The sequence below is a fragment of the Cyprinodon variegatus genome, unplaced genomic scaffold (genome assembly GCF_000732505.1).
Source record: "Cyprinodon variegatus isolate N-32 unplaced genomic scaffold, C_variegatus-1.0 Scaffold141, whole genome shotgun sequence".
NCBI classification, from domain to species: Eukaryota; Metazoa; Chordata; class Actinopteri; order Cyprinodontiformes; family Cyprinodontidae; genus Cyprinodon; species Cyprinodon variegatus.
Window position 1 is genome coordinate 135,619 of NW_015150594.1, and position 24,820 is coordinate 160,438.

The window sequence follows — 24,820 nt, forward strand, 5'->3', positions numbered from 1 at the left end:
ACATGAAATATAAACCCCAGGGGCAATGGTAATTTATGGTGGACAGAAAAGCTTTTATTCAGTATTATTGTTGCAGAGTTTGACACAAAAGATTATGGATGTAGAAAATGTAATTTAGGAAAATGTAGAACATTTCTAGATCCCTGCAACATCATGCATGTCTTCTGTGTTATATTATTAATTTTATCTTGAAACTGCCATGTTTTTAAGTGTATTTTAGTCAGTAATTTAATATTATCGAGGTCGCTTAGTCTCTACTGAATCTCCTGGCTGGTAGACAATGGAAAGAAAGCCTTACGCAGCAAATGGGTTATTTGAAATATTCACCAGTGCATACTGTTGCTTTTAAGCAAAAATTTAATTAAACAAGTTTTTGTCCATTTAGAGATTTCAAAATTTTTATTGAGCTGTCCAAAATGCAGAAAAATATTAAGTTCTAGTTTTGCATTTAAATTGCTAAAATAACATGACTAGAAAATTGAATTGAATATTGCCTAGTTTTTAAAATAATTGTTCTTTTTGTTACCAACTACATATAATTGAAGTCACAGTTAAGATTTTATTAAAGGATGAATAAAAAAACATTTTTTTCTTCTTCATTAAAATTTCAGCCGACCTCACCCCAGAGGAGAAGGCCCGAGGTCTGGCCCGGGCCATCCGCAAGCAGACCGGTGAGGTGAGGGAGCGGTGGGAGCGTCTGAAGGGGCATGTGGGAGGTTGGCAGACTCAGGTGGAGCAAACCTTGGAGCGCCTGCAGGACCTGCAGAGCTCCATGGACCAGCTGGACCTGCAGCTGACCAGAGCAGAGGAGACCAAAGCTACCTGGCAGCCGGTGGGCGATTTGCTTATCGACTCTCTTCAGGACCACATTGATAAGACATCAGTGAGTTAAAGCAGTTTGCTTCTGTCAGTACCGTTTGATTTATAATTTAAATGACATAGGTTAAACTCACAGGCTGACATATAACATGTCTGTTAAAAATTTTGTGTCCAAATATTTTAAATTATTCATAAATTTCTAGTTCAAAAGCAACTTGATTGTGAATGTTTTGTGTATTTTACGCCAAGAAATCACTATTACTACTACTACTACTACTATTCTTTTCCTATGTCATACTTTTAATGTATATAAGATTAAAATATATGTTTGCCAGCAAGTGCTCTAAGCAGATTATGTTATAAGAAACAATAGGTTGTTTCTACTTGCTGACTTGTTTAGGATAAAAGACTTACGCTTGAAACACAGGTTCTGCATGGAATTAAGGTGCAGGGAATGCAGTGTTTAAAGCCTATAAATTCAATTAAAAATACTTTATTAATCACAAAGGGAAATAAAATTCTATACTCTGTTTAGCTTTTTCCTCTGTACCTAATATTCTGGCTCTAGCGAGGCAAATTGGGCACAAACAACAAGCTTAGAGCACCATGCAACACGTAGACGTAGAAAACAGTTTTTACCAACATTTTCAAAGGCTTTTTGTTTCACCCAGAGGTAACAATAATTTATTTGCAATACCTGATCACAATCTCTTTATCATATCAATATTTACTATACAAATTAAGTGTTATCTATGGATGTTTATACTGGTGAACCCCAGACAGTAGGAGCTGTCTGTTGTCCACCATGTTTTTCTGCGCAGAGCTCCATATATTTTGCTTGGTGCGCTGTGCATAAAATCAGGCCACCTGGATGCTGCATGGAAGGACGTAGGTGCTTAAATATGTAATTTGGCAACACTGATGTTGTAGACAGGTCAAGCATAAATCGGGCTTGAGGTGGGTCTTTAGTTGAATGCATCACACTCAGTAGTGAAGTATCTGTGGTGCTTTTGGCCTGTTTATCTTCCATTTAACCAGGAAACTTCTTAAGAGTGAATGAAATCCAGGACATTTTGGTGTCTCTGTAGGGCTGAAGGCGTGGCTCTTATTCACAATATTCTGAAAGTAAAGTGGCTGCTGGCATGTCTCTCTAACTCTCTAAGGCCCCATCTTGGAATAATTATTTATGTGTTTGAGATGCCCGCGCTGCCACTACTGTATGTCCCCTTTTTGAGTGTTTAACCTCTTTCTGTGTCTTTTTATTGTTGCGGTTATTTTGTAGGAAGTTCCATTTTATATCCTTTACATTAGATGTATTCCTCTCAATCCTCATTCTGAATGATACATTGTTAACCAAAAGTAAATATACTATAAACTAACAAAAAGAAATACTGTATTATAAGTGTTATGGCTGCAACACTAACACATCTTCAGCCATTTTTCTTTTTTCTTAGCTTGCCTTGTTGGGATTTCACATTTAACTACAGAAACTCTTTGTATTTGTAATGAGAATATGCATCTGTGAAGTTTACCATGAAAAGCAGCGTTAAGTTGCTTTTACTGCTGTCAACCAGCCCTGTTTGATCACGTTAGCCGGTCGATAGGCAACACTGCCCTGCCTTCACTTTGATCTCTGCCTCTGGACAAATACTTCAGGTAGAGATAGCATGTAGCTCAGGTTAAGCTATCTGCAACTTTAACTTCTGCTTGGACGGCTGATTTTTTTTTTTTTTTTTTTTTACAATAAAAAATTCCCCATCAGTCCTTAACCTGTAATTCTAAGTCAGTGGAGAAAGCAAATCTTTAACCCTGTCCTTTTTTGTCTAGAATAAACCAGAGAAGAAATTCCGGCTTCTGAACAGGATAACTAAAGGATTTGAGCATAGATTATGCGTTATTACAGGTTTTAGAAATTACATGCACCTTAGAACAAGACATCCTTGTTTTTCCATCTCTCATTTCATAATGAAATCCTAAAAAAAGACATCAAATGGTTTATAAGCGTGGCAGATATCAGATCTATACAGAATTAATGTATATTTATTGCTCCATTCTTTGTTTATTGCAGCGGAGTAAAGTACAGAAAAATTGTGCTGACATATCTGTTTAAATAAATCCCTCAATCCGTTCTAAATCTAACAGAATAATATTAGATTATCTTGAAGTTGTCCCCTTGAGGTGCATATTTATTTTACCTGTGTTATCTTCTGCAAGATACAAATTGTATACATGTAAAAATACCAGACTGGAGGCTGCAAACAGATGTAACCCAATACCAGGGGATCTTGGATTGAAAACCTGAGGTTTAGCCAAGGAAAGAGAAATAGAGGAGATTAAGTGATGTACCAAAGGCAATGTGGTTATTGTGGCAACTATTGGTACCTGGCCACCAGATTAAAGAGTGAAAGCTTCCAACACTTTTTTAATGTGTATTTTGCTACCCAAATAGAAACTAGATGGGTTTTTTAGGAACTTTACTAGTCATACCAATAAAAGGGAAGGGCACTCTGGTTGTATGTAAATTTTTACTGACTCTGTTTATACAACACAGTTCCTTCCCAGTTGCTGTTGCCTCTGGTTTGTTGTTTCTGTCATTAGTTGGTCCCATTCATCATATTCAGCGTCTCATCTCAAAGAGATGGAAGACCATCTGAATGACAGCAATGATGATGGCAAAGAAAGTCATCTTCCTTAAATGCATATTTTCTCATTAGTATTTTATTTAGACTTTCTGTTCATTTTCATGACAACTAGGCAAACGTGTTGCCGTTTGGACCAGATTGACACCCAGGGGGGAAATTAAACTGTAATTGTACTTTCAGGCCTTCAGGGAGGAGATCGCCCCCCTCCGTCAGGATGTCCGGGTGGTCAACGAGCTTGCTGCTGAGCTTACACCGCTGGACATTCAGCTGTCGTCTACTGCCTCCAGACAACTGGACCAACTCAACATGAGATGGAAGATTCTGCAGGTAGATAAAAATACTTTCCCTCTTTTTGTTTTCTTTTGTTTCATATTGATGTCCAAATATTTCTCTCTTTGGTGTATTTGCCTGCCTCTGTTATCTTTCTCTCTTTGATTCTATGCAGCGATTCGACTTTTGTGCAGCACTTTGTTTGTGCACATCAGTGGATGTTGTCCTCAAAGTGCCCCAGTCACATCTCTGGCTCTCTGCATGCTTGATAGTCTTGGTCTGATTCGCTGTGGTGCCTGCTGAGCTTTCTCAGACTGGAGCGTGTCTAGCCCTGAAGAGAAAAAGAGAAAACATTTCTTTACTAGTCATGAACAGTGAACATTTTTTTTTTATTCCTGAGTAATAGAATATATTTATGCAGATGTTTTAATAAATTGGGGTTTGCGATGGATAGAATTCCACAACTATGGATTAAATCTGTCCAAGCGTTTTCGCTCTTTGTCCCTTTCCAATTAAAACAGACACTGGGATAGCCAATATAATTAATGCTGGTATCCAGAATGTGCTGGTCATGCCTTATGCGTCTAATGATGCCTTGATTTTGAAGGATACTGACAGTATTTCCACACTTCGCATTTAATTACTCAAAGATTTATTGAGCAAAAAAAACATCATTTTGGACAAAAAAAAAAAAAAATTTCTTAGATTGTTCTTTGTTTTTAAGCTCGACTGTACTTCAGGGAGAAATTGCCAAACAGGACTAAATAGTAGTGATGTGATATTTCCAGGGACTGCAAAGACTAGCAATAATGGTCTTTTATGTTAATGAGACCATAACTCAAACACTGTGGCAGAGAATAACTGTTTTTATAGTACTGGTCCTTTTTTAACTTGTCTTGTTTTAGCCTGCAGGATTCTCTAATAAGCCTGGTCCGACTTTGCCGCCTGATGATTTCATTGCATATGCAGACAGTCACCATCTTTCTCGCTGTGGTAGAGAAGGCATAAGAAGTCATTATCTGACGATAAAAACCAGAGACCCAACTACTGGCCTTTCTGTGCCCACAGCCACGATCACTGTGTGGACATCTGTAAGCTGGCTGTCATCATATCTGTGCAGATGTGAGAGTGTCCCTGTGCTGCCACACGAAAGGAGGCAAAGCAAACAGAGCACAGGTGTGCGGGCTGAGATGTCAACACGAGGCCTTTAATGGGTTTTTTGTGATTGACGAAGCGTGAAGCTTTACTTTTTATCCCCCGGACACAAAGACTGACTATTTTTCTCACTGTTTGTGTTTTAAACTTATGATTTGCTGTCATATAAGTGGTAAGCATGTACTTGCATTTTTATGTACCGTATTTGCTTTCTTGAACATACTTTTAATTTCACACACAATACTCAAACGTCACGTAATTTCTCAAAAAACAAAAAACAAAAAAACGTAGTAATCTTTGAGACATTTATTGTCTGAGATATTTGGCCTCACACAAGAACCGTTCATACAAGCAAAGGTATTCTTAAATCGTTTGTACGAGTGTTTTGGGAGATCTAATCTTCTTTTAGGTACGAACAAATGTTACGAGTGCTCAATACTTGATGTTGGAGTCTTGCGCGATCAGTCGGCTGTTATTCAAACCTAGTATTTTACAAAATGACCACATTTGTTTTACTTGGAAGCAATTGTACATTTTATCGGGCTACATCATTGTATATTATGCAACTCTGCAATTATAAAACTACTTTTTTTTTATCGGTCACTACACCTACAGCTGGCATTTCGGTATCCGGGGGGTTACTGGTTTAATTTGTCAGTTCGTCAAAAAGTACAAAATACAGTCATAAATCAAGCTACTTTTGAAACCTCTGGAACAGAAAATGAATAGAAAGCTCAGCAACACAGAAACACTTAATTTCAGTCCATTGCAGCTCCTTGGCTTTGTTTTTTGCAAAAATGTGGAATGTTTGGGTCTGTCTGAATGATTCAAGTTAAGAGTTTTTGCTGTTAACATTTTTGGTATGCGTTCTATGAGAGCTAGAGAATGTGATGAAGGGATAACAGACTTAGTCTGGCGATGTACAATAGACACATGCTTATATAACATTTTGCAGAATGTTTTGACTTTGTGGTCAACGGTGAACTCATGTTCAGTATTTACATCATATGCTGCACCTCCAGCCTCTATCAGTAGTTTGACTGTTTTTGGATCAAGTTATATTTTTTTTTTAATATTTAATTTTCTTTTATTTTTATTTCTTTAAAACTACAACCGCCTTATTTTACAGCTCTAACGGTCTTTTAATTCTCCCACTCAGCTCTCAGTCCTCAGTTCCTTTATTTTCAAACCTGTAAAGTTGTCCTTCTTTGTCTTCAAAGCCATTTCTTCTGAAAAGCGTGGGAAGTCGTCCCCTCAGTCAAATGTTGGCTTAAATGGCATTATCGGGGTGGTAATTATGCAGTTTGGTAGTTCTCATGAACACATTCTCACTTACGTACAGGTAGACTGCATCCCTTTTACGAGGATTGTTTGATATTTTATTGAAGTTAAACACGTTTTTTGAATCTTATGTGTCTCATCATTACTCCATCATTTCCTTTCAAATGACAGAAAGGAAACTGTCGCAGCTTTTCAGCCAAATTAACTAAGTTAACTCAGCTTTGTGTGTTAAAACAATAAAGCAATAATGCTAAATAACTGGGTGACATTATTGATGTGGTTAGAGCGGTTAGACACAGATGGCGGTATGGGGTGTACTTTCTTGCTTAAAAACATCTCAAAACGGTTAAAAACTGAAAGTATAAAACCTTTTGTAGACTCATCTTCATGTGCTACTGTTACCGCTGTTGGAACTAAGCACTACAGCTATAAACAACCCCACCTATCGACAAACCTCAGGAATGAATAAGAATAAGATAAGAAAGAATAAGATCTTTGGTGGAACCTGGGGAAGTAAAAACTTGAGTGGAAATTCTCCCTGGGCTTTCTAAAGGCTTTTGAGTGGCAATGGAAAAGAGGCGTATGTCAATTTTCTTTTTCCTCCATAAAATCTAATATCACCCCTAGTTAAAATCAATACATCTCTTAAAATATCTCAAAGTATTTAACATTTGTTTTGAACATTTGCTTATTAAATTTTTGTTAGGGCTTCCTGGAGTTTTTGTCCTGTGTTTGGCTCCTTGTAAGTCAGCGCTGTAGATCTAATAGCTGCAGAGACACTTCTTCACTGTCATGCCTGTCAGGCCTTCCCATAATGATCGAGTTAGTTGGTGGAACTGGCAGAACTCTGCTTCGCTGTTGGACAAGGCTTATTTGTTGATTCTGACAGGCGCAAGTCGTATGTAGCTGACCATGCCATTACCATTTTGAGAGGGCTTAAGACGAACAGTGCTGTCTGCAGAGATGCACGGCCTTGACTGATTGATGCATGACTGCATTGTTTATTGCTTAGCCTTTGCATAAACCTGTCCCTGTTTCCCTGAAGGAAAGCCAGATAGACTTAATTTTTTATGTATTTTTTAATTGCTCTGGGCCAAACTGTAGTTTCGTCCCACAAGTGGACTTAAAATGCATTAAGCTGGAATGAAACAGGATAATTTTGGACTGTTAAGTGTATAAAAAGTTGAAGGGAAGTTGCCATTACAGAGGTTATAATTGGGACTCAGGATTTATTTATTTTTTATAAAAAGTATTCCTTCACCACTGAGGATGTGATATTAGATGGTTTTATAATCCTATCTTGTGGAATATTTAAATTGACTTCACTCCACATATGACATAAAGTTTTGTTGTCTTTAAATGTATTTTTTACATACACTGTGTTTTAATGTTTTCACAGGTAGCAGTGGAGGACAGACTGAAACTCCTTCAGGAAGCTCACAGAGACTTTGGCCCCTCCTCTCAGCATTTCCTCTCCAGTGAGTAGAACTCAGTAGCTGTCGAAGAAGACCAGGGTTTCTAAACCCTGGACCTCAGGGCCCACTGTCCTACATGTTTTAGGTGTTTCCCTGTCTTCATACCCCTGGCCTGAATAAAAACGTGATAAATAACATTTGAAGGCTGCATAGGAGGGAATGCAATGATTTCAATCAGGTATGCATGAGTAAAAACACATGTAACAGATAAAGGGCAGTGGGCCCTGAGGACCAGGGTTAAGATACCTTGCCTTATACCTCCGGCTGAAAAACCTGTTTAAACCCGGGAACAATTGGCTTTTAGTGGCCTTGTCAACTTGTCAGCTCACTGACCCGTGTGGATCCAAGTCAAACGACTCTGCAAGCAACCTGTGTTAACATCGCCTTGAAACGGCTCGGCTCCGATCGGCACACAGTGGAAACACCAGAAAAGGGCCGTCCTCCTAATATACGTGATGCCTTTGATCGCAACGTATGGATGTCAACACACCGCGCCAGAGGCGTCTGATCTAACAAGCCAAAATAATTCGGTTTACGTTCGATAAACATGGTGCCGCACTAGTGAGAAAGATTCAGAGGGATAAAAGAATAACGATAAATTGCAATTACTATGCCCTGGCTCCCTTCCTTACTGCTCAGCCTTTTATTTTACAAAACTGCCAGAACCACAATGGGTAAAGAAAAAAAAAATATTAATAAGACAGTTTTTAAATTAGCTTTAAATTTTGGGTTTATCAGAGATTTTATGAACTTTAATTGAGTTATCCCTGTTTCTTTTTACTCAAAATACCCATTTCTCTTAGACAATATAAAAAAACAGACAAAGCAGCTGAACATGAAAATCTGTTAAAGCAATTTTTTAAAAGTAAAAAATAGCTATCAGGGAAAAAACCTGCTTATATAATTTAATTTTAAAAAATAAAACTATTTTAAGATACTTTAAGAATTTTTTTTTATCTTAGAGTTTTTTTGTATTTCTTACATAATAAAAGTTTGAAGTGGTATTTCAAATTGTGTATTTAGTATTGAATTTTTCCAGTATAGCTAAGTATGTTTATTTTTAAGTGTACTGTAAGTATGTAAAAATTACGATATTTGGTATGACAGACTAACAGAAATGGACAAAATGTGTAAGAATTAAGTAATCAAACATGACATCAATGTGGTTATTTGCTATAAAAATGTTATCTGTATGGACATTTAACTTTGTATCATATTTGCTGGTGGAGCATCAGCTTTATAAAATCTCCCAAGGCCAACAAAAGGTAAATGTATTTTAAGGTATTTCCCGTTATCCTTCCCTGCAGGCAGATTTCTCACGATATTTGTGGGTTCGCAAACATCCAGGAATCAATCTAGAATCCCACTTCAGCCGTTGGGTCGGCCAATCATGTTGCAGTCTTTTGATTTAAGGCGGAACAGATAAAAGCGATGAGCTTACAGCCGAACTGAAAGGAGGGCGCAGGCGTAGTTTTTTCTATCACATCTGCTTTGTCAGAATCCACTTCATCCCTTAAAAGAAATAGAGGAACGCTACAAATGTGCTGTAGTCACTGAAGGCTCCTTCTGCTTAACACATCTTCAAGCGTTACCGTGATTGGCTAAAACCCAACTTCACCCAATCAGCTGCTGTATGCCCCTCCTTTACCTGAAAGTGCGACACATTATCTATCTGGCTTCCCAGATTAATTCTCTCTCTAACTCCCTATAACTATGCATAAGAAAAAGTATTGGCATTCAGCACCTTTCAGAGTCTGCAGATTAGCCACACTTTACTTTTTCATAATGCAATGCTTAATGACAGCTTTAGTGACTCCCGCCTCCTACCTCCCTCTTTTAAGTGGTCATTAGCTCTGTACAGAAAGTTGGAGACTGAGCTCAACAGAGGAAGACAAATTCAGAATCATTAAACAAAGCAGCCTTTTTCGTCCTCCCCATGCCTCTCTCATCATCCAGCCATCAGAGTTCTGCGAGCTCCACCTGATACTTTTTACTGGCTGTCAGGCACGGAGACTAAATGCTCTGCGTGTGATTCAGAGCAGGTGTTCAGTCACCACGCTGCGTCACAGCCAGACTCAAATTTACTGAGCAAGCGCTGCTGAGAGCTCAGCTAGTAGACCAGACAAAATACCAGTCGTCTTTCATCTGACACTATGACACTATCTCCTACATCACACATTCACTCTCATTACCCTAGTAGCTTAATATTCCCTCGGGGATCAATAAAGTACTGTGTTCTTATCTTACCCTCTCCATCTCATATATATCTCCCAATCTTGCTTAATCTTCTTCTCTTACTGTCTTTTCATCTCTCTATCTGAGTGTTAAGCCGTGTTATGGAGGTGGGGAAGTGGTATGCCGATAAATTACAACACATTTCTTTTGCTTATTGCCTCGGAGGAGAGCGTCTTGAGTGCCGCTGTTTAGCTGGATTTAACACCACAACAGATATTAAAATGATTTCCTGCATTAATATGAAAATTTGAGATTATTTCAAGTCTGGCTTGATCACTAAGATGATTGGTTTTGTGCAAGAGGCGTTTATTACCATTGAGTTTTAATCTGAACTGATTCTTTTTTTTTTGTTTGTCTTAAATTCTAATCTAATCTTTTCCTTTTTTTGTTTGCAGCATCTGTACAGCTCCCCTGGCAACGTGCAGTGTCTCAGAACAAGGTTCCCTATTACATCAAGTACGTATAAGAAAGTTTAGATCATCCAAGTTTAAACTTTTTGAATCTCTGTAAATGATGAAGTAATAATGCATTTATTACACATTAGCCCAGGGTATGTTCTAGAGATGCACACATCAATAGATTAGGTTGTTTTTCTAGGCTTCGGTTTGTCAATCTTTGACCCATAAAGACAAAATTTCTAATTTCAATTCCTTTAAAAGGCAGTAGCAAATATTAATTTGGAGATTTTGTGTCAGTTGAATTTAGTAGTAAGTTATGTGATCGACAACATTCTGTCATAACGTTTGAGGTTTTCTTGGTGTAATCAGTGACTGTGAACAGCAGTTCTTCTGTGTATTTGCTAGAGAATGTTGTCGCTTGCTAAAACTTAAAAAAAACAAAACAAAAGGAAAAAAAAAAAAAACTGAACTACAAAATCCCACTGGTTCCAGGTCATAGGTTGAAATGCTGTTATAACATGTTTCCATCAGCTTTGTCTAATGTGCATTTTTAAGTATTGCATCAGAAAAGCTTGATGAAAATGGCAGAATTCGAAAAAAACTCTCAGACATTTTCATGCTATGTTGGTGGCTTTTGGAAAAAGGGTTAATATTCTAAATGGGGAATGGGAAATTTTTATGAATAAGCTTTTTCTTCCAATAATGATCTGTGGTCAGGACTAGATTGCAGCCTCTGCTTCCTGTGTATTACAGCCATGTGTGACGACAGAATGTGGGTGATGACGTATGAAGACATTACGCTTTAAAGTACTTGGTTAACTCACCTTAAATCAAGTTAATTAAAAATAAGCTTTTCAGTTAAAAGGAAACACAGCTATGCTCTTGTTCAGCCTCTCAATTATTTACCAAAGTTGATCCTGTTTATTTCTAGATTTTCAACCATTACAACCTGGTTAAACAATTGACACTTATGTGGAGTCGTATGTATGATGTAAAAGGAGTAAAATTTTGACTTTTACTTTGCTCTTTAAAATGAAAATCTCAACAGACCTTTGATAGCATTTCTAATTTGCATGTTTTAACAAAAATGAGGATAGTTTTTTCTTTAAATTCTAGGTGATAGGACCCATTTTATCACCGTTTACCCCATTATGCTCATTGTTTCACTATTACATCCCAAAATATTGTGGTGACATTGCGAGATTGATAGAAAATTAAGGTGTCAATATAAGTCCAAAGCGCCCCAAAGAAAGCAGGACTCAAATTGTGGTTAATGCAAAGTGTGAGAAAATGGCTTAGTTTCCTTCCTGAAAAGACACAAAAATGTTACAACTACAGTATGGAGGCGCAAACTGACCTGAAGCCAATCTTTACACATCATTTGCGTGACACATGCATATCATTTTTTTCTTACACATTTAAGCATTTTCTATTCAGCAAAATGCTGCTGGATATATGTTAAAGTTCAGTTGTTTCACTTTTGCTTTTCTGATTTACTTTAAAAAAAAATCAGCCCTTTAGAATAGCTGTATCTGAGAAAAGTTGGACTGTAACAATGACTTTAATGACTTCTGGTGCATATCTTCATTCCCATCACAGTTCTTACCTCTTCCAGCCAGATCCTAGGTTGCAGCTTATTTTGCTCCTCAGGAAATGTCAGCTTTAAAAATGTTGGAGTCTCATTAGGGATTTGGGACAAAATCTGAACTTTTACCACTGTTTAAAGTGATGCTCTAACTTTCATCTGTCAAGGATTGCACTGACAGTACCTGAAAATATTAGTTTTGTTACCGTATTTATTGTAATAGAATCTTAGATTTGGTAACTCATTTGTTTTTTTGCTGCATATTTGGCATTGATTTTTAAAAATAGCTGTCCAAGTTCCTGGGTTATTAAAAAATATATTTAGGAGACAGAAACAAATAAATTATAAAAAATATATTTTAGCTGAATACATTTTTAATGATGCACTGTTAGGGTCTTCAAAAAAATTTCCTTAAAGAGAAAAGATATTCAGAAAATCCCAAATAGAATAAATTCCTAAACATGGACTGACACCCGCTTGTGTTTGTGCCTGCTGAGGCCTGATGCTGGAGGCGATCAGAATAAAGCCTGACAAGGCTCGCAGAGCCAGACTCTGTGTTTGGAGCAAAAAACAAACAACATAAAAAAAAAAAAAGCCTGTGATCACAGAAGTGCCCAGCCAGTGAACCTACATCTGTCAGAATGACAGAACACGCAGACAGACACAGAAAAACAAAACCTGGCATATAAATGAACTGAGTAGTAATGCCTACAGATACATGGTAGATGCAGATGAACCATATAACAGGGGAAGGTTTCACCCTGAAATAGGAAAATAAAAAAATCTACATTTTGTTTTCTACAGTGTGATTCATCAGTGTTTGCACTACTGCTGCTTTTTCAGATTTTCTCTTGTTAAAGCTACAAACATTTATCTATTAATTGAGATTGTATATAATAGCCTATTGATAAACATTTATTACAAATACATTTTAGAGGGTCTTGTACTTTATATTTATATGTATTTTATTTTGAAACCCATAAAAAAACCCATGAACATTTTTAGAAGTCGTCTAATTAATAAATGTTTTTTAGATTGAATATGGGTTTTTGTAATGACCCCAGAAAGTAAAGTATAATAAACCAATCCGCCTAATGTAAAGAATCTAGGGCTGCAACTTACAATTATTTTGCAAATTGATTAATCTGTTAATTTTTTCCAATAATCGATTAGTAATTGGATAGCGAAAGGTTGCCTAAAGAAGAATTTTTACGAAATTAAACCAGGTAAAAATAAAGATGAACATTTTCCACTTGAGGAGTTCTGGATAGAGGATATTGCCAGACTCAAACGTTTTTTTTTTTGTTTTTTTTTTACTTAAATGCAAAATGTTTATATATATATATATATATATTTTTTTTTTTTTACAATTTTGATATAATTTCTGCTATAAGCTGGTCTCTCTGTTATCTAATAAAGGCATGTTTTACAGTCTCTGTACTGCATTTAACGATTAATTTACTTATCGATTGCTAAATTAGTTGAGAATTATTTCAATAATCGATTAATCCCGATTAATGCGATTAATTATTTGAGCCCTAAATGATCACAATAGATCAACAGCACAGGGGGGAAGCTCTGTTATAGAAAATAGGGTTGTCACGATACTAAACTTTTCAACTCGATATCGATACCAAGGAAAATATTCGACACTTGATACCATTTTCGATACCACAAAGATAAAAACAAAGACTCCAAAATTCTACAGAAATATTTTCATTAATAAATGAAATACAATAAATAAATACAATAAAGGTTGTATGCTGTGCACAATATTAAGCAAGCTTAAAAAAATCATATAAAATTAAAATTAAGTGTTCCTTCCTTGGCTATGCTTTGCACACATAACAATGACACTAGCCAAACTGGTTAAGAAACAATAATAATTCTCAGCAGCTGCACCTCTTACAAAAAAAAAGTCAGAAACTGCAAAGTGCACAGAATTATTCAATCACACAGTGTTCAGAAAGTGCATTTTTCACTATTCTGCACTTTAGATGAATGACTATATAGGTGCCACTGGTGGTAGCACTGTATCGATACTTTTAAAAACGAGTATTGTATCCGGATACAACGTTTCAGTATCAATACTTTTTTGAGTATCGATACTTTTGACAACCCTAATAGAAAACATGCATCAGAGTGTTGCCATAAGATGATTTGTTTACCATCATGACAACAACATGTTGACAACAGTAAAAGCGATGTAGTCAGATAAGAACTGCTGTGACCTACGTGAAAATTACTTGCATGTCAGGCTGAACATGAAAGCAGTGCAACATGTGAGTGGCCCATCGTGCTGTAGGGAGCGGATTTTTACAGTAGACCTAAATATAGTGAGGTTTGGGAAGAAAAGTTGTTGGATTCTGCTGAAGACATTAGACATGTTTAAGGTCACCTTCCTACAGCCAGTCAGACTGGAATGGATACGATCAAAGTAGCTTAATTTTATTATGATCTGTGTTAAATCTAGTAGTTGGAAAAAACGGAACTAGACAGAGCTGTCATTCTGAAGGTGAACAAAGCTCTCTGCGACATATCCTAAAATATTATCAGTTATAACTGCTATGAAGTTCATTCTTTAAAGCAGGTCTGAATATAAAAATGTTTTATTTGTACAGCAATTTTAAAAATCATATGTGATCATCCTTCAGTTTTTATAATCATGCGCTACTTTCTGTTGGTCCATCATGTGAAATCTCATCAGAACGCACCAATGTTAATGTTTGAATTCTGAAAAAATGTACAGTAAATAAATACTTCTGTAGAGAAACTCCCAATCCCAGTTTCTCCTGTTTCTGTAAATACGTTGATGACTTTCGGTGTAAATCCTTTTCTCATTCGCACTCAGAACATGAAAGCTGGCACTCGGTTTTTAAAACCATCTTAATTGGCTGCTTGAGATGAACTATGAATCCATCCCCAGGACTAATCACAGGTTGCTTTCAGTGGATTTTCTCAGCACTCTGACATTTGTTTCTCCCACCCACCTCCTCCCATCTTTTTCCCCACTCTGCACCTTTTCTTGTGCAGGACAAAATTCCCACTGATTAAAATTATGCTTATTTAGGCCTCCCAGTGGCATAGTGTTGAGATGTCGAGAGGAAATCAGATGGATTCCCTCTTTGAATGGCTTGTGTGCTGTCCCCTCTCTGTCAGAGCTCTGAATTCAGCGCCAAAATGAGGCTGTGATACAGAGGCCAAAAAAGTAAAGACAAAAAGAAGCAGGGGTGAAGATATGTCAGCTTTTGAGACGGCACAAGACATCAGGTGGAGAATGAAAGCACTTGTCACCTGTCGCTGAGTTTCTCCTGATGAGCGTTGGAAGGAGCTGTCAGTGAAATCTTCCTCTGGCTTTCTGCAATCCTTCCCTAATTTTATTTCTTTACATTTCCCGACACACTTAGTCATTCATCTACCCACTCATGATTATTCATGTCGCTCCCTTGAATGTGTGACATTGACAAACTCCCACCAGCCAGGGAAGTGCTCTTCCGCTGTTCATATTGCTGTTTTGATCTTTTAAAACACAAAGAAGGTGGATGCTTTCTTAGACTATTTTCTGTTAGTCAACTCTGCCTCTTTCCTAGAGGAAAATACATGAGAGTAGAACTGGTACAGTGGGAGATATATTGTTAGTTGTGGAACAGCAGGGATGAAATTAGTAATGAAAATCACTTTAACCTTTAATTAAACAGCAGCAAGGGATGGAGAAGCCACATAAAATATCAAAGGGCAAAAAGCAATTATTCTTAATAAGCTGAATTGTCGCAGCAAGCGATCTGTTAGTATAAGAGGGTCACTTTTGTCAAATTGCCTCCACTGCTCCCTCCGTTCAGCCAGACAGAAATTGTATAAAATCCTTGAGTAAAAGGTTATATATCCCTCACCCTCCAGCCTGGCCGAGACATACTCCTTCCTTCAGCTTATTTTTACCAAAAAATAAAAAACAAACAGCAGGAAAAAAATGAAGTCACTCTGATACAAAAAATAGGCTTTAGCTTAGTAAAAAAAAAATTGGAAGGATGACATTTTTGCAACATTTGCATCTCTAACTTGTCACTAGATGACGACTAGAGATAAAGGCTTTAGATTTATTGCAATTTAGAGTACAGATTAATCACTTTCAAGTAAAAAAAAAAGTCTGTGATCATGGGTGTTTTCATCCGGCGAAGCTGTCAGGATGCTTCAAATGGACTGGTGTGTTTGACTTTAGGCAGATGAGTTGTGTGCTCCCTCTGGTGTGCGCCAAAGGAGGAAAATAAAAAAAAAATTGCCCAAACAGGTTTGTCTACTTCAAAGTGATTAGTGTGTGTGTGTGTGTGTGTGTGTGTGTGTGTGTGTGTGTTTGAAAAGATCAGTCACAGGGTTTTATGACAATCCAATAAAAAAGAAAAATTGTCATTGAGTCACCACATAAAGCCAGATCAGCTTTGATGCACTTTGAAGTGCTAAGTCTCTGGATGCTACTGCAGAGGTGAACACTAATCTTACCAAAGTCTTTTGCTCCTTTTTGGTATCAGTCTTGATGCAATGAGCTCAAAAAAAGATTTGTATGAGCACTTACTGTACAGATGGCCACATATACAGGATGATAAATCCACTTACTTAAACTTTACCCTCAAGCAGTTCTCTACTTATACTTCAAAATGGTCAGGGTCTGTAGATCTCCACTGTTCTGAAGCAATTGTATTTAAATTAGCAGCTTTTTTACTTCTTTTTAGTTAACAAGTCAAACATTTGCTCACAAAGTTTGGAATGTTAACAGCAGTAGGACAAAAGAAGTATTGGACTTTGAAATCTCAACAACAAAGGACCTTAGAGATCATCAATCTTTGATCATCAGCTGTCAAGCTATAGATTAAGCTAATGGTTCTCTTGGACTCAGCTTGTTTTTGATAATACATCATTATTCTCTGACTCTGTTTCTTGCATTTGTTGTCTCTGTTTTAGATACTCCTACAAAAAAGGTACTAAAAGATCCATTTTAAAATTGTTTCGACGCCAAGCTGTCTGATAAATGTGAATGCAGCACCTGATTCTCTTAGTTAAAGAGCCTTTTTCTTTCTGATTTACAGCTCAAGAGTGTTATTGTATTAAAAATAGGAACACAGGATATTTTTGTTAGTGAACCAGGGAGAGGTTTTAAGGTTTCCCCCTTATATAATTTGGTAAATTGACCCACAAAGGTGAATAAACATGCCTGTGGCAGGTGGCTCATTTTATATCCAGAGTAACATTTGTCTTTTTTACATCCAGAGAAACAAAGCTAAACCTGGAAAGGTACAAAAAAGACCACCACCCAATGTTTTGAGTCTGAGATGAACAACCAGCCTGTCGTGATGTTTCTCTTTTGCCTCTTTTTTACTTCCTCTGATGCCATTTTAAACACTTTACTGAAGGTGGAAATGGCTTTCGTTTTCCTTTTACCTCACTGACAGGTGCTGGAAATCATCAGATTATATTTAGCAGTTGATTTTCTGGCATATAAATTTATAAGCCTTACTGTATTCCCTTTAACTCTAGTTTATTTGTTAATAAAAAGCAATCATGGGATCACAAATCATAATCTCGCAAAACCCCACTGACTTTTAAAGTGCCTCATTCTGCCCTGTCGTTCTTTAAGGTTGGATGCTGTCAAAAAGGCTTTTAGACATCATCAGAATAACTGATGTCATCCACTGGTTGTAAAAGTTGCAGATTTATCTGATTGTTTCTTTTTTTTCCCCCTCAAACTAAGAGCAGAATTTCCCAATCATCACTACAGGGACGACAGTTGTTTAAATAAAGCAGTGGGCAATTCAGTTTCCTTTGTAACCATAACTTCTGACCAGTATTTGTGTGGATAGCTGGTCATCTCCCCCACTGATGTTGTGGAGCAAATGCCAATAAATCTCTACAACCACATGTACCGGTATTTAAACCCATTGACAGTTTAGGCAAACTCCCTGTTAATCAACAGCGAGGGGAGTTTGGTGCATTAGCAATAGCTTCTCGTTTGTGGAAAAGGTTATCAGTCTGCGCAGCTGCTGAATAGTGATGAACATCTGTGTATTTGGGGAGCTTATTCCATCCGCTGCAGCGGTTCAACTCTACTTCCCGCTGACAGTCAGCACAGAGCGAGCCATTGCAGAACCCACAAGGGATCTTCTGCTTTTCAAAAACCATCTTGCGGAAAACTTCTCGAAATATTCTGCGTGGATCCAAGCGTTGCTCCTGACTGTCAGGTGCTTTCCTAGGAAGAAGAAAAAAAAAAGCACAAACACCAGAGATCCACATCACAGCCTGCACACCTCAAATAGAAACACTTCACTTGCATTTGCAGCTTGAGTCTGTTTTTTTTCCTTTTCTTTGTTTGTTACCCTGTGCTTGTGAAGACAGTTGTTTGATCAACTTTGACATGCATCTTATTTTATTTATTTATGCACTACGGATCTTGTGCCTTTTTTTCTTTTCAACGGGTCTGGGGCTGAAGTGGAGAAGCGAAAAGGGACTTGGAACTTGTTCTCCTTATTTTTGTGTCCTGCGGTGTTTAAAAAGACTCCCTACAGTGAGGAGTGACTCACTGTGTGTGATTGGGGAGTGTTTTGTGTTTTCTATATCAGATTTGAAAACAACTCTGTAGTCCCTGGCCCTGATTCAGAGACTGTTAGAAAAAAGTTTGCTCAGTGTGTGTTGAACTACCTTGTTTTTAGCTGCCACCAAAGTGCAGCTATAAAAGCACTCAGACGCTTTTATTGATGCAAAGTGCGTCAATAAAAGCTTTGATTTGACAATAATTAGTTTGCTCTGTTCCAATGTCTCTTCAGGAACTATATTAGAGGAAGATTAAAACATGAGAAAATATTTTCTAGCCTTCCCGACCTTTTAGCATATTTGACGCAGGATGACGAAATGGTTATTTAACTAATAGTTTAAAGCAAATACTTAAGCATCCTACAGTTATTGACATTGCTACAGTAAAACAGTGTTTTTTATGGGTTAAACTTAGAGAAGTGGTGTCAAAGATGGGGGCTTTTGAAAATTGGAAGGAAAAAGTGAAGATTATTTGTGAAGGAGAAAAAAAAGTGCTTTATCATTTAGATATAGTCTTTTTTTCCCCAAATTATCATTTTAAAATGTATTGCAGTGCTGTATTGTCTGTCTAAATATGTAGAAGGATATTATAATTTAATTGTCATGCATTCACACACACACTACTTTTCATTTATATACAGTATGGGAACTTATTTAACCCTTACAGCTGAAATTATGTTTCAGTGACTGAAACTCTTGACCTTACAAAGACAGGTGGGAACATTAATATAGTAAAGTTTGTAAGGATGAGGTGGATTTATCAATGTGATCAACGAAGGTTTGTGATTTTTTACAGCTGTTGTGATTTTAACAATAATATCCTAATAGTAGAGGAGTTATTTTTTTAAAAATGTGTTGAAAAAACTTCTGGAATTTCTTTCCCTCAATGTTTAAGTAACATGGGAATGTAAAATGCTTAAAGAAATTAAACTAAACAGTTTTGTAACAGTAATTTTTTTAACCTTGCTGTAAGTCAAATGAATTTTATTATTGTTCCGTTAGTAATAACATCCACACCACACAGTTTCACTTTCTTTCACTAATGGCGAAAGACACTGTGGATGTTTTTTTGCACCTTGTGTGATAAAAGCAGTTCTTTTCCCAGTTTGTCTAAATGTTTTCTCTCCATGTTGAATTTTTCAGTCACCAGACACAGACGACCTGCTGGGATCATCCAAAGATGACGGAGCTCTATCAGTCTCTCGGTAAAACACGCACGCAGACAGAGACACATAGTATTATGTAACATATATATGTATCTCTTCTTGTAAGACTAAAATTAACTTAATTATTTAAGTCAATTGAATTAAATTGATTACTATTATTATTTTATCTCTAAGAAATCATAATTACTCATTTGGTAAAAGTATTTTTGCATTTTACCATCATGATCATGCATCCCTAGTATAATCTGTGCATTTTATTTACTTTCCTGTCCATCGTTTCGTTTTGTTCTTTTGGAAGCAAAAAGTCGTCGTTTGAAAACCAAATTTGGTTAATTGCATAGCCTTAATCTTAGTTGTTATATTAATATTTTAACTCCTAAGTGTCATTCACCTGTAATTTCCAGGTCCTAATTGGAATCTGCAGGTTGTAGGAGCCACAACGCCCATTTTGCTATTTGACCTCCTAAATTAAATTTGTCAGGAGCCATTGAACTAACCATATTCCAAAACTGAATTTGAAACCTAGTAACTGTGCAGATCATATTTTTAAAGATTGAAAAAAGAAGAAAAATGCAAGAAAACAGATATTTTGGTTTATGTATTTATTTATTTGAAAGGGACAGACAGCATGTATTAATGAACAACAGGAGCTCAAAGCTAGTTTCCATCCATAGTCCTGTAGGATAGGGGCAGCAGGAGATATATGGAGGCAACACCTCCTGTCAGAAAGGTGCTTAAATAGATTAAATAATATTAACTAACTACAATTGTACAGAACTTTATTTCCAATGTTTCTGATAAAATGCTGACAAACATGTATTTATTGTGATGTACATATCTAATAACCTGAACTTGATCCTCAAATCTAACAATTAGGACGGTTATTCTGAGCCAATGTATAGTTGTATGGACACTCAGGAGGCATTTTAGCACAAACAATTGCTCTAGATAGAAAAAAAGAAATCAGGTAAATAACTAAAGCTCATGTTTTTTTAAATAATTATCTTTCAAAACAGACTATAAAGTGCCAAATTGGTTGCAGGTTTTATCAGTTTAGAAAGCTATAAAAGATTAATGAGAGAGGATGAAAAGGATCCTAAATAAGTAATTTATTTTGAACAAATACAATGAAAGACGTTAATGATCATATTAGAATCGACAGAACATTTATTGTATAAGTGTGTGGTAGTTTTTTATACCTGCTTCAGCTTGAATATTGGTCAAAACTGTCTCTTAGGCTGTGTCCGAATGTCCGCCATAATCACTATATCGCTCACTATATAATGGTTACGCCATTTTAGATGAGTGTACGAATGTCTAGTGGATGAAAAAGTAGTAGACTTGAAATTTCCAACAATGCAACTTAAAAAGTAGTGATCATCCATGGTCAATAGACAAGAAGATATATCTCAGAATGCTTTGCGAGGAGAGCTGTCCTCCCAAAGCATTATGCTCTCACAGCGAATAATAAGATCCTGCAGGCACTGTGCGGTGGAGGCGCAGTTATGTCACCAACAGGGAGCGAAAAGCAGTGATCATCTGTCCGAGCGGTCAGTTAACCAAGTTCACTATGAAGACCATGCTCTATATAGTGATTGAGGGATTTAGGGGTTAGGGAGGACGTTCGGACACAGCCTTAGATTCTCTGATTTCTTTGATCTTATTTGATATTTGATCAGAAGTAAATAAGGATCTAGAAAGCAAAGAAAAAATGAACAGTACATCTGTTAGATGGAAAGAAAAAAAGAGGCCTTGGTGTATGCAGAATGGGCTGGTACTGTATGAGATTCTCAGGCTATGAAATGAAGTAAAACACAAAATCCTCCATTATAAACATAAATGGAGTCTAGAATATTATTTATCGACTGGTAGAATAACTCTATCTGAAACAGATATTGTGTTTTGTTGCTTAATTTATGTAACATTGAGTGGTGTGGATGGTAATGATTTTGTTTTGATAAGGGGATGGACTGCAGGACTACATATTTTCACAGCTTTACACATAATGTCAAACAAATTATTAGCAGAGAGCTTAAAGTACAACCTCTTCAGAAGAGAAATGAAATGTAAGCAGTAATAACACAAGCATAAAAGTAGAGGCCATTTTATACAAAGTCCTATCAAAGGTCAAGTTAAAACAGGTCTTCGTCAATCAATCTTCAGAGCTGAAGTGATTTACTAACTGTAGGTAACAATACCTGGAAAGCGAATCTAAAGGCTCTTTGTACCTGTAAGAAGTGTTTTATAAAATAGAATATCTACAGAAGGAAAGACATTTTCTCTGTTTTTTTAGTTAAAGAAAAAACAAAACAATTTTAATACTTAAGGAAAATAAGCACTGTAGAGGTTTTAAATGCTTACCTGATAGATTAGGAATTCACACCAGAGGAGTGCACACTTTGTATTTATCATTAAATAAATCTAGTTTTTACATTCAACCTACTTCGACTGTTATCTTACCTCTTTGATACTTCCTATCAATACCCTAATGCATGTCTGGTTCCCAGTGGGAGGGCAAAAACAACTGTTCATTAATAAGCAGACTGATTGGTTATGACCTCAGAAAGTCGGGCAGCATTTTCTGTAGGGCAGCAGCTCAACAAATAGATCTATCCGTCCTCAGAGATGAAAACTTGCTGACCTAATTACACATATCCTGCATTAGAACTGTTCTCCTCCTGGTTCCCTCTATAGAAAAGTTAGATTTGAGTGAAGACACACGTTCTGCTTATGATGCCCTGCAGGCAGATTTGTGTTGCTCTGTTTTTTTCCCCTGATCTTCCTACCTTCATTTTTTTCCCAGTTGTCAATTCACCTTTCATCTTCCTGTCTTTTCTCCTCTGCCTGCAGCGGACTTAAATAATGTGAGATTCTCGGCATACCGGACAGCCATGAAGATTCGCAGACTACAAAAGGCCCTGTGCTGTGAGTAAGATACACACATTCTCACCTTTGTGTCCACAGCCAGAGTCTGCTCCATTTTCTCCTCTCTTTCAGGGAAAAGGTAATGATTTGAAACGTTGCCAGGTGCTGTGTCAATGCAACATAGGTGGCAGACATATTTTGGCTTTTAAATTACATTTTGCTGCATGACTGTATTGATTTTTTTTATATGTGCATCTGTTGGTGGGGGATGGGTCCACCAGTCGCAGCTGTTCCTGGTGTTAAGCTTGTTGACTACAGCCTTATTTTGGTGTGCACAGGTGTTTTTTTCCCTTTATAATCTTTTAGCTCATATTTTCTGCTTTGTAATGGAAGCTTTGAGTAAGGCTGCTATTACCTACAGTCCCAGGTGGCTCTTACACATACCTTCCTACTCACACACAGTCAAACACACTTTACAGTTGCATGGAGATTTCCTCCTGGGTGGTTTCACCCAGCATGTAAGCAGCTAGTTGGAGTCATAGCATTGTAATAATGGTGACAAATGATGACTGTTATCCAGATGCTGACATAATGAACGCAGCAGATCACTGTTAGAGACCCCCTCTCATTTATTCCCTGCTGTTTGTTGAAAGTTGGAGAGAGAATGGGAATGCTGTAAGGATCTAGAAACAACAAAAACAGACATTGGTTTGCTGTTGTGCTGCTTGTTGCCGTTTTTAAATGAGTTTTCTAATGATTTAGGTGTTTTTGTTTGCAGTCTGATTGCTTTTATTATCTAATGGTTTTGAGATGAAAATAAATATGTAGAACTCATTTTGATGCCTGGATTCTGTATCATTAGATTAGAGCAAACATGTGGGATGGTGAAAAAAAAGGAATCATTACAGAAGGATCACTATACGTTAAGTTAGATTAACGTGACTCTGTGTAAAAAAAATCCATAAGAAATATTCAGTACAAGTGTTTAAAATAGGTTTAAACTACGACGCAAGTCCAGAGACAACTATTTTAGAAATATGGACCAGCTTCTAGTCAGGTTCTTTAAAAATGAAGCCAAAGAGAGTTTTGGTTTCAACGTGTTGCTCATAAACTTCTTTTGTTTCATTGGAAAAATATTCCCAGAAATTCATGCAAACGTAAAGTATCTCTGTTTTTTAATTCATCGCCAAACGCTAAAGGCAAAAATCTGAATTTGAGTTGTCTTGAATGAACAACTCTGAGAGTTATCGGCCATCAAGCTCATTATTTTTTTTTTTTTGTAGAAATGTCAGCGTTTGGTAATAAATCCTGAGATTCAAACCTTGGGATCAGAAGTATGATGCAAAAGAACTTTAGGGTCTTGTAGATGAAGTTCCTACACAATTTGGAGGAATCTGGTTTTTCAGTATTTTGCATATCTGTTCATCCATTTATCCATTCATCTATGAAAGTGGATTGAGCGATCATTTTATCTTAGAGAAAGAGTAAGCTTTCTTTGAAAACCAGTGAAGTACTCAGGGATGACCTAAACTTGAACCTTAAGTGTTTGTAACTCTAATTTGCTGTTTGACTTTCCAAACTAAACAAGATATAAGGTGTTAATTAACATGCTTTAAAGTGAACAAGCTTTAAACCTAATGGGCAGAGAGAGCCCAGCTGTTCTCTCTCTTTGCCTGAAACGGACCAAGTTGCTGATCTAGTTTGATGCTGAGCAGATGGATAAACCAAAGTATGGTATTGATTAAGTCATCAACCTCCTGGCATAAAGGAAGAAACGCACAATGACCAAAGTAATTGCGTTCCTGTGACTTATTCCTCCTGTAAGTGAAGTTTCTTCAATAATTAAAACAGAAAGAATCCCCTAATGGGGACATTTTCATTGGTTTACAAAATTGAAACTTTGTTGATCAGTTGTTAGAAACCTGAGTTCCTGGTGCTCAAAGATCGAATAAAGCCAAATTAGATTAAGAGCATCAGTGTACATACATTTCCAGGTCTTATAATAATGTTTACCTACCTTAAAATGAACTGTAAATATCAGCAACATGTTCATATTTTAAATATTTCGAGGTTTTTGGCAGTAGATACCAGCTTTAGGTAGTTCCTATCACCTTTATTAATGAATATTTTACTGTAATCACACTCTTTACATGGATCAGAGTTTTTCTCCTCTTCGTCCCACAAGCAGACCCATTTTTGTGGGTTTCTAAATTGACTGTTTGTGCTTCGCTTCAGGTATGAACACAAAATAGCTTTAGTCCAACCCAGACGAGGAAAGCCTTTGTCTCTTCGGACTCAATACGCCGTCATAGTAGTGATGAGATGTTATCAAAATTCTACTTGTTCCGCTGAT

General features: G+C 36.8%; 1 protein-coding gene across 1 annotated transcript in view; it reads left to right on the top strand.

Moving 5' to 3' along the window:
- The window catches only part of utrn (utrophin), a 214,009-nt gene that overhangs the window by 134,562 nt on the left and 54,627 nt on the right, over nt 1-24,820 (top strand). Inside the window, exons 56-61 of the mRNA XM_015376772.1 lie at nt 612-883; nt 3,642-3,788; nt 7,567-7,645; nt 10,273-10,333; nt 19,580-19,641; nt 22,453-22,527. Coding sequence (XP_015232258.1) covers nt 612-883; nt 3,642-3,788; nt 7,567-7,645; nt 10,273-10,333; nt 19,580-19,641; nt 22,453-22,527 — 696 coding nt within the window. The remainder of the gene's footprint in view (nt 1-611; nt 884-3,641; nt 3,789-7,566; nt 7,646-10,272; nt 10,334-19,579; nt 19,642-22,452; nt 22,528-24,820) is intronic.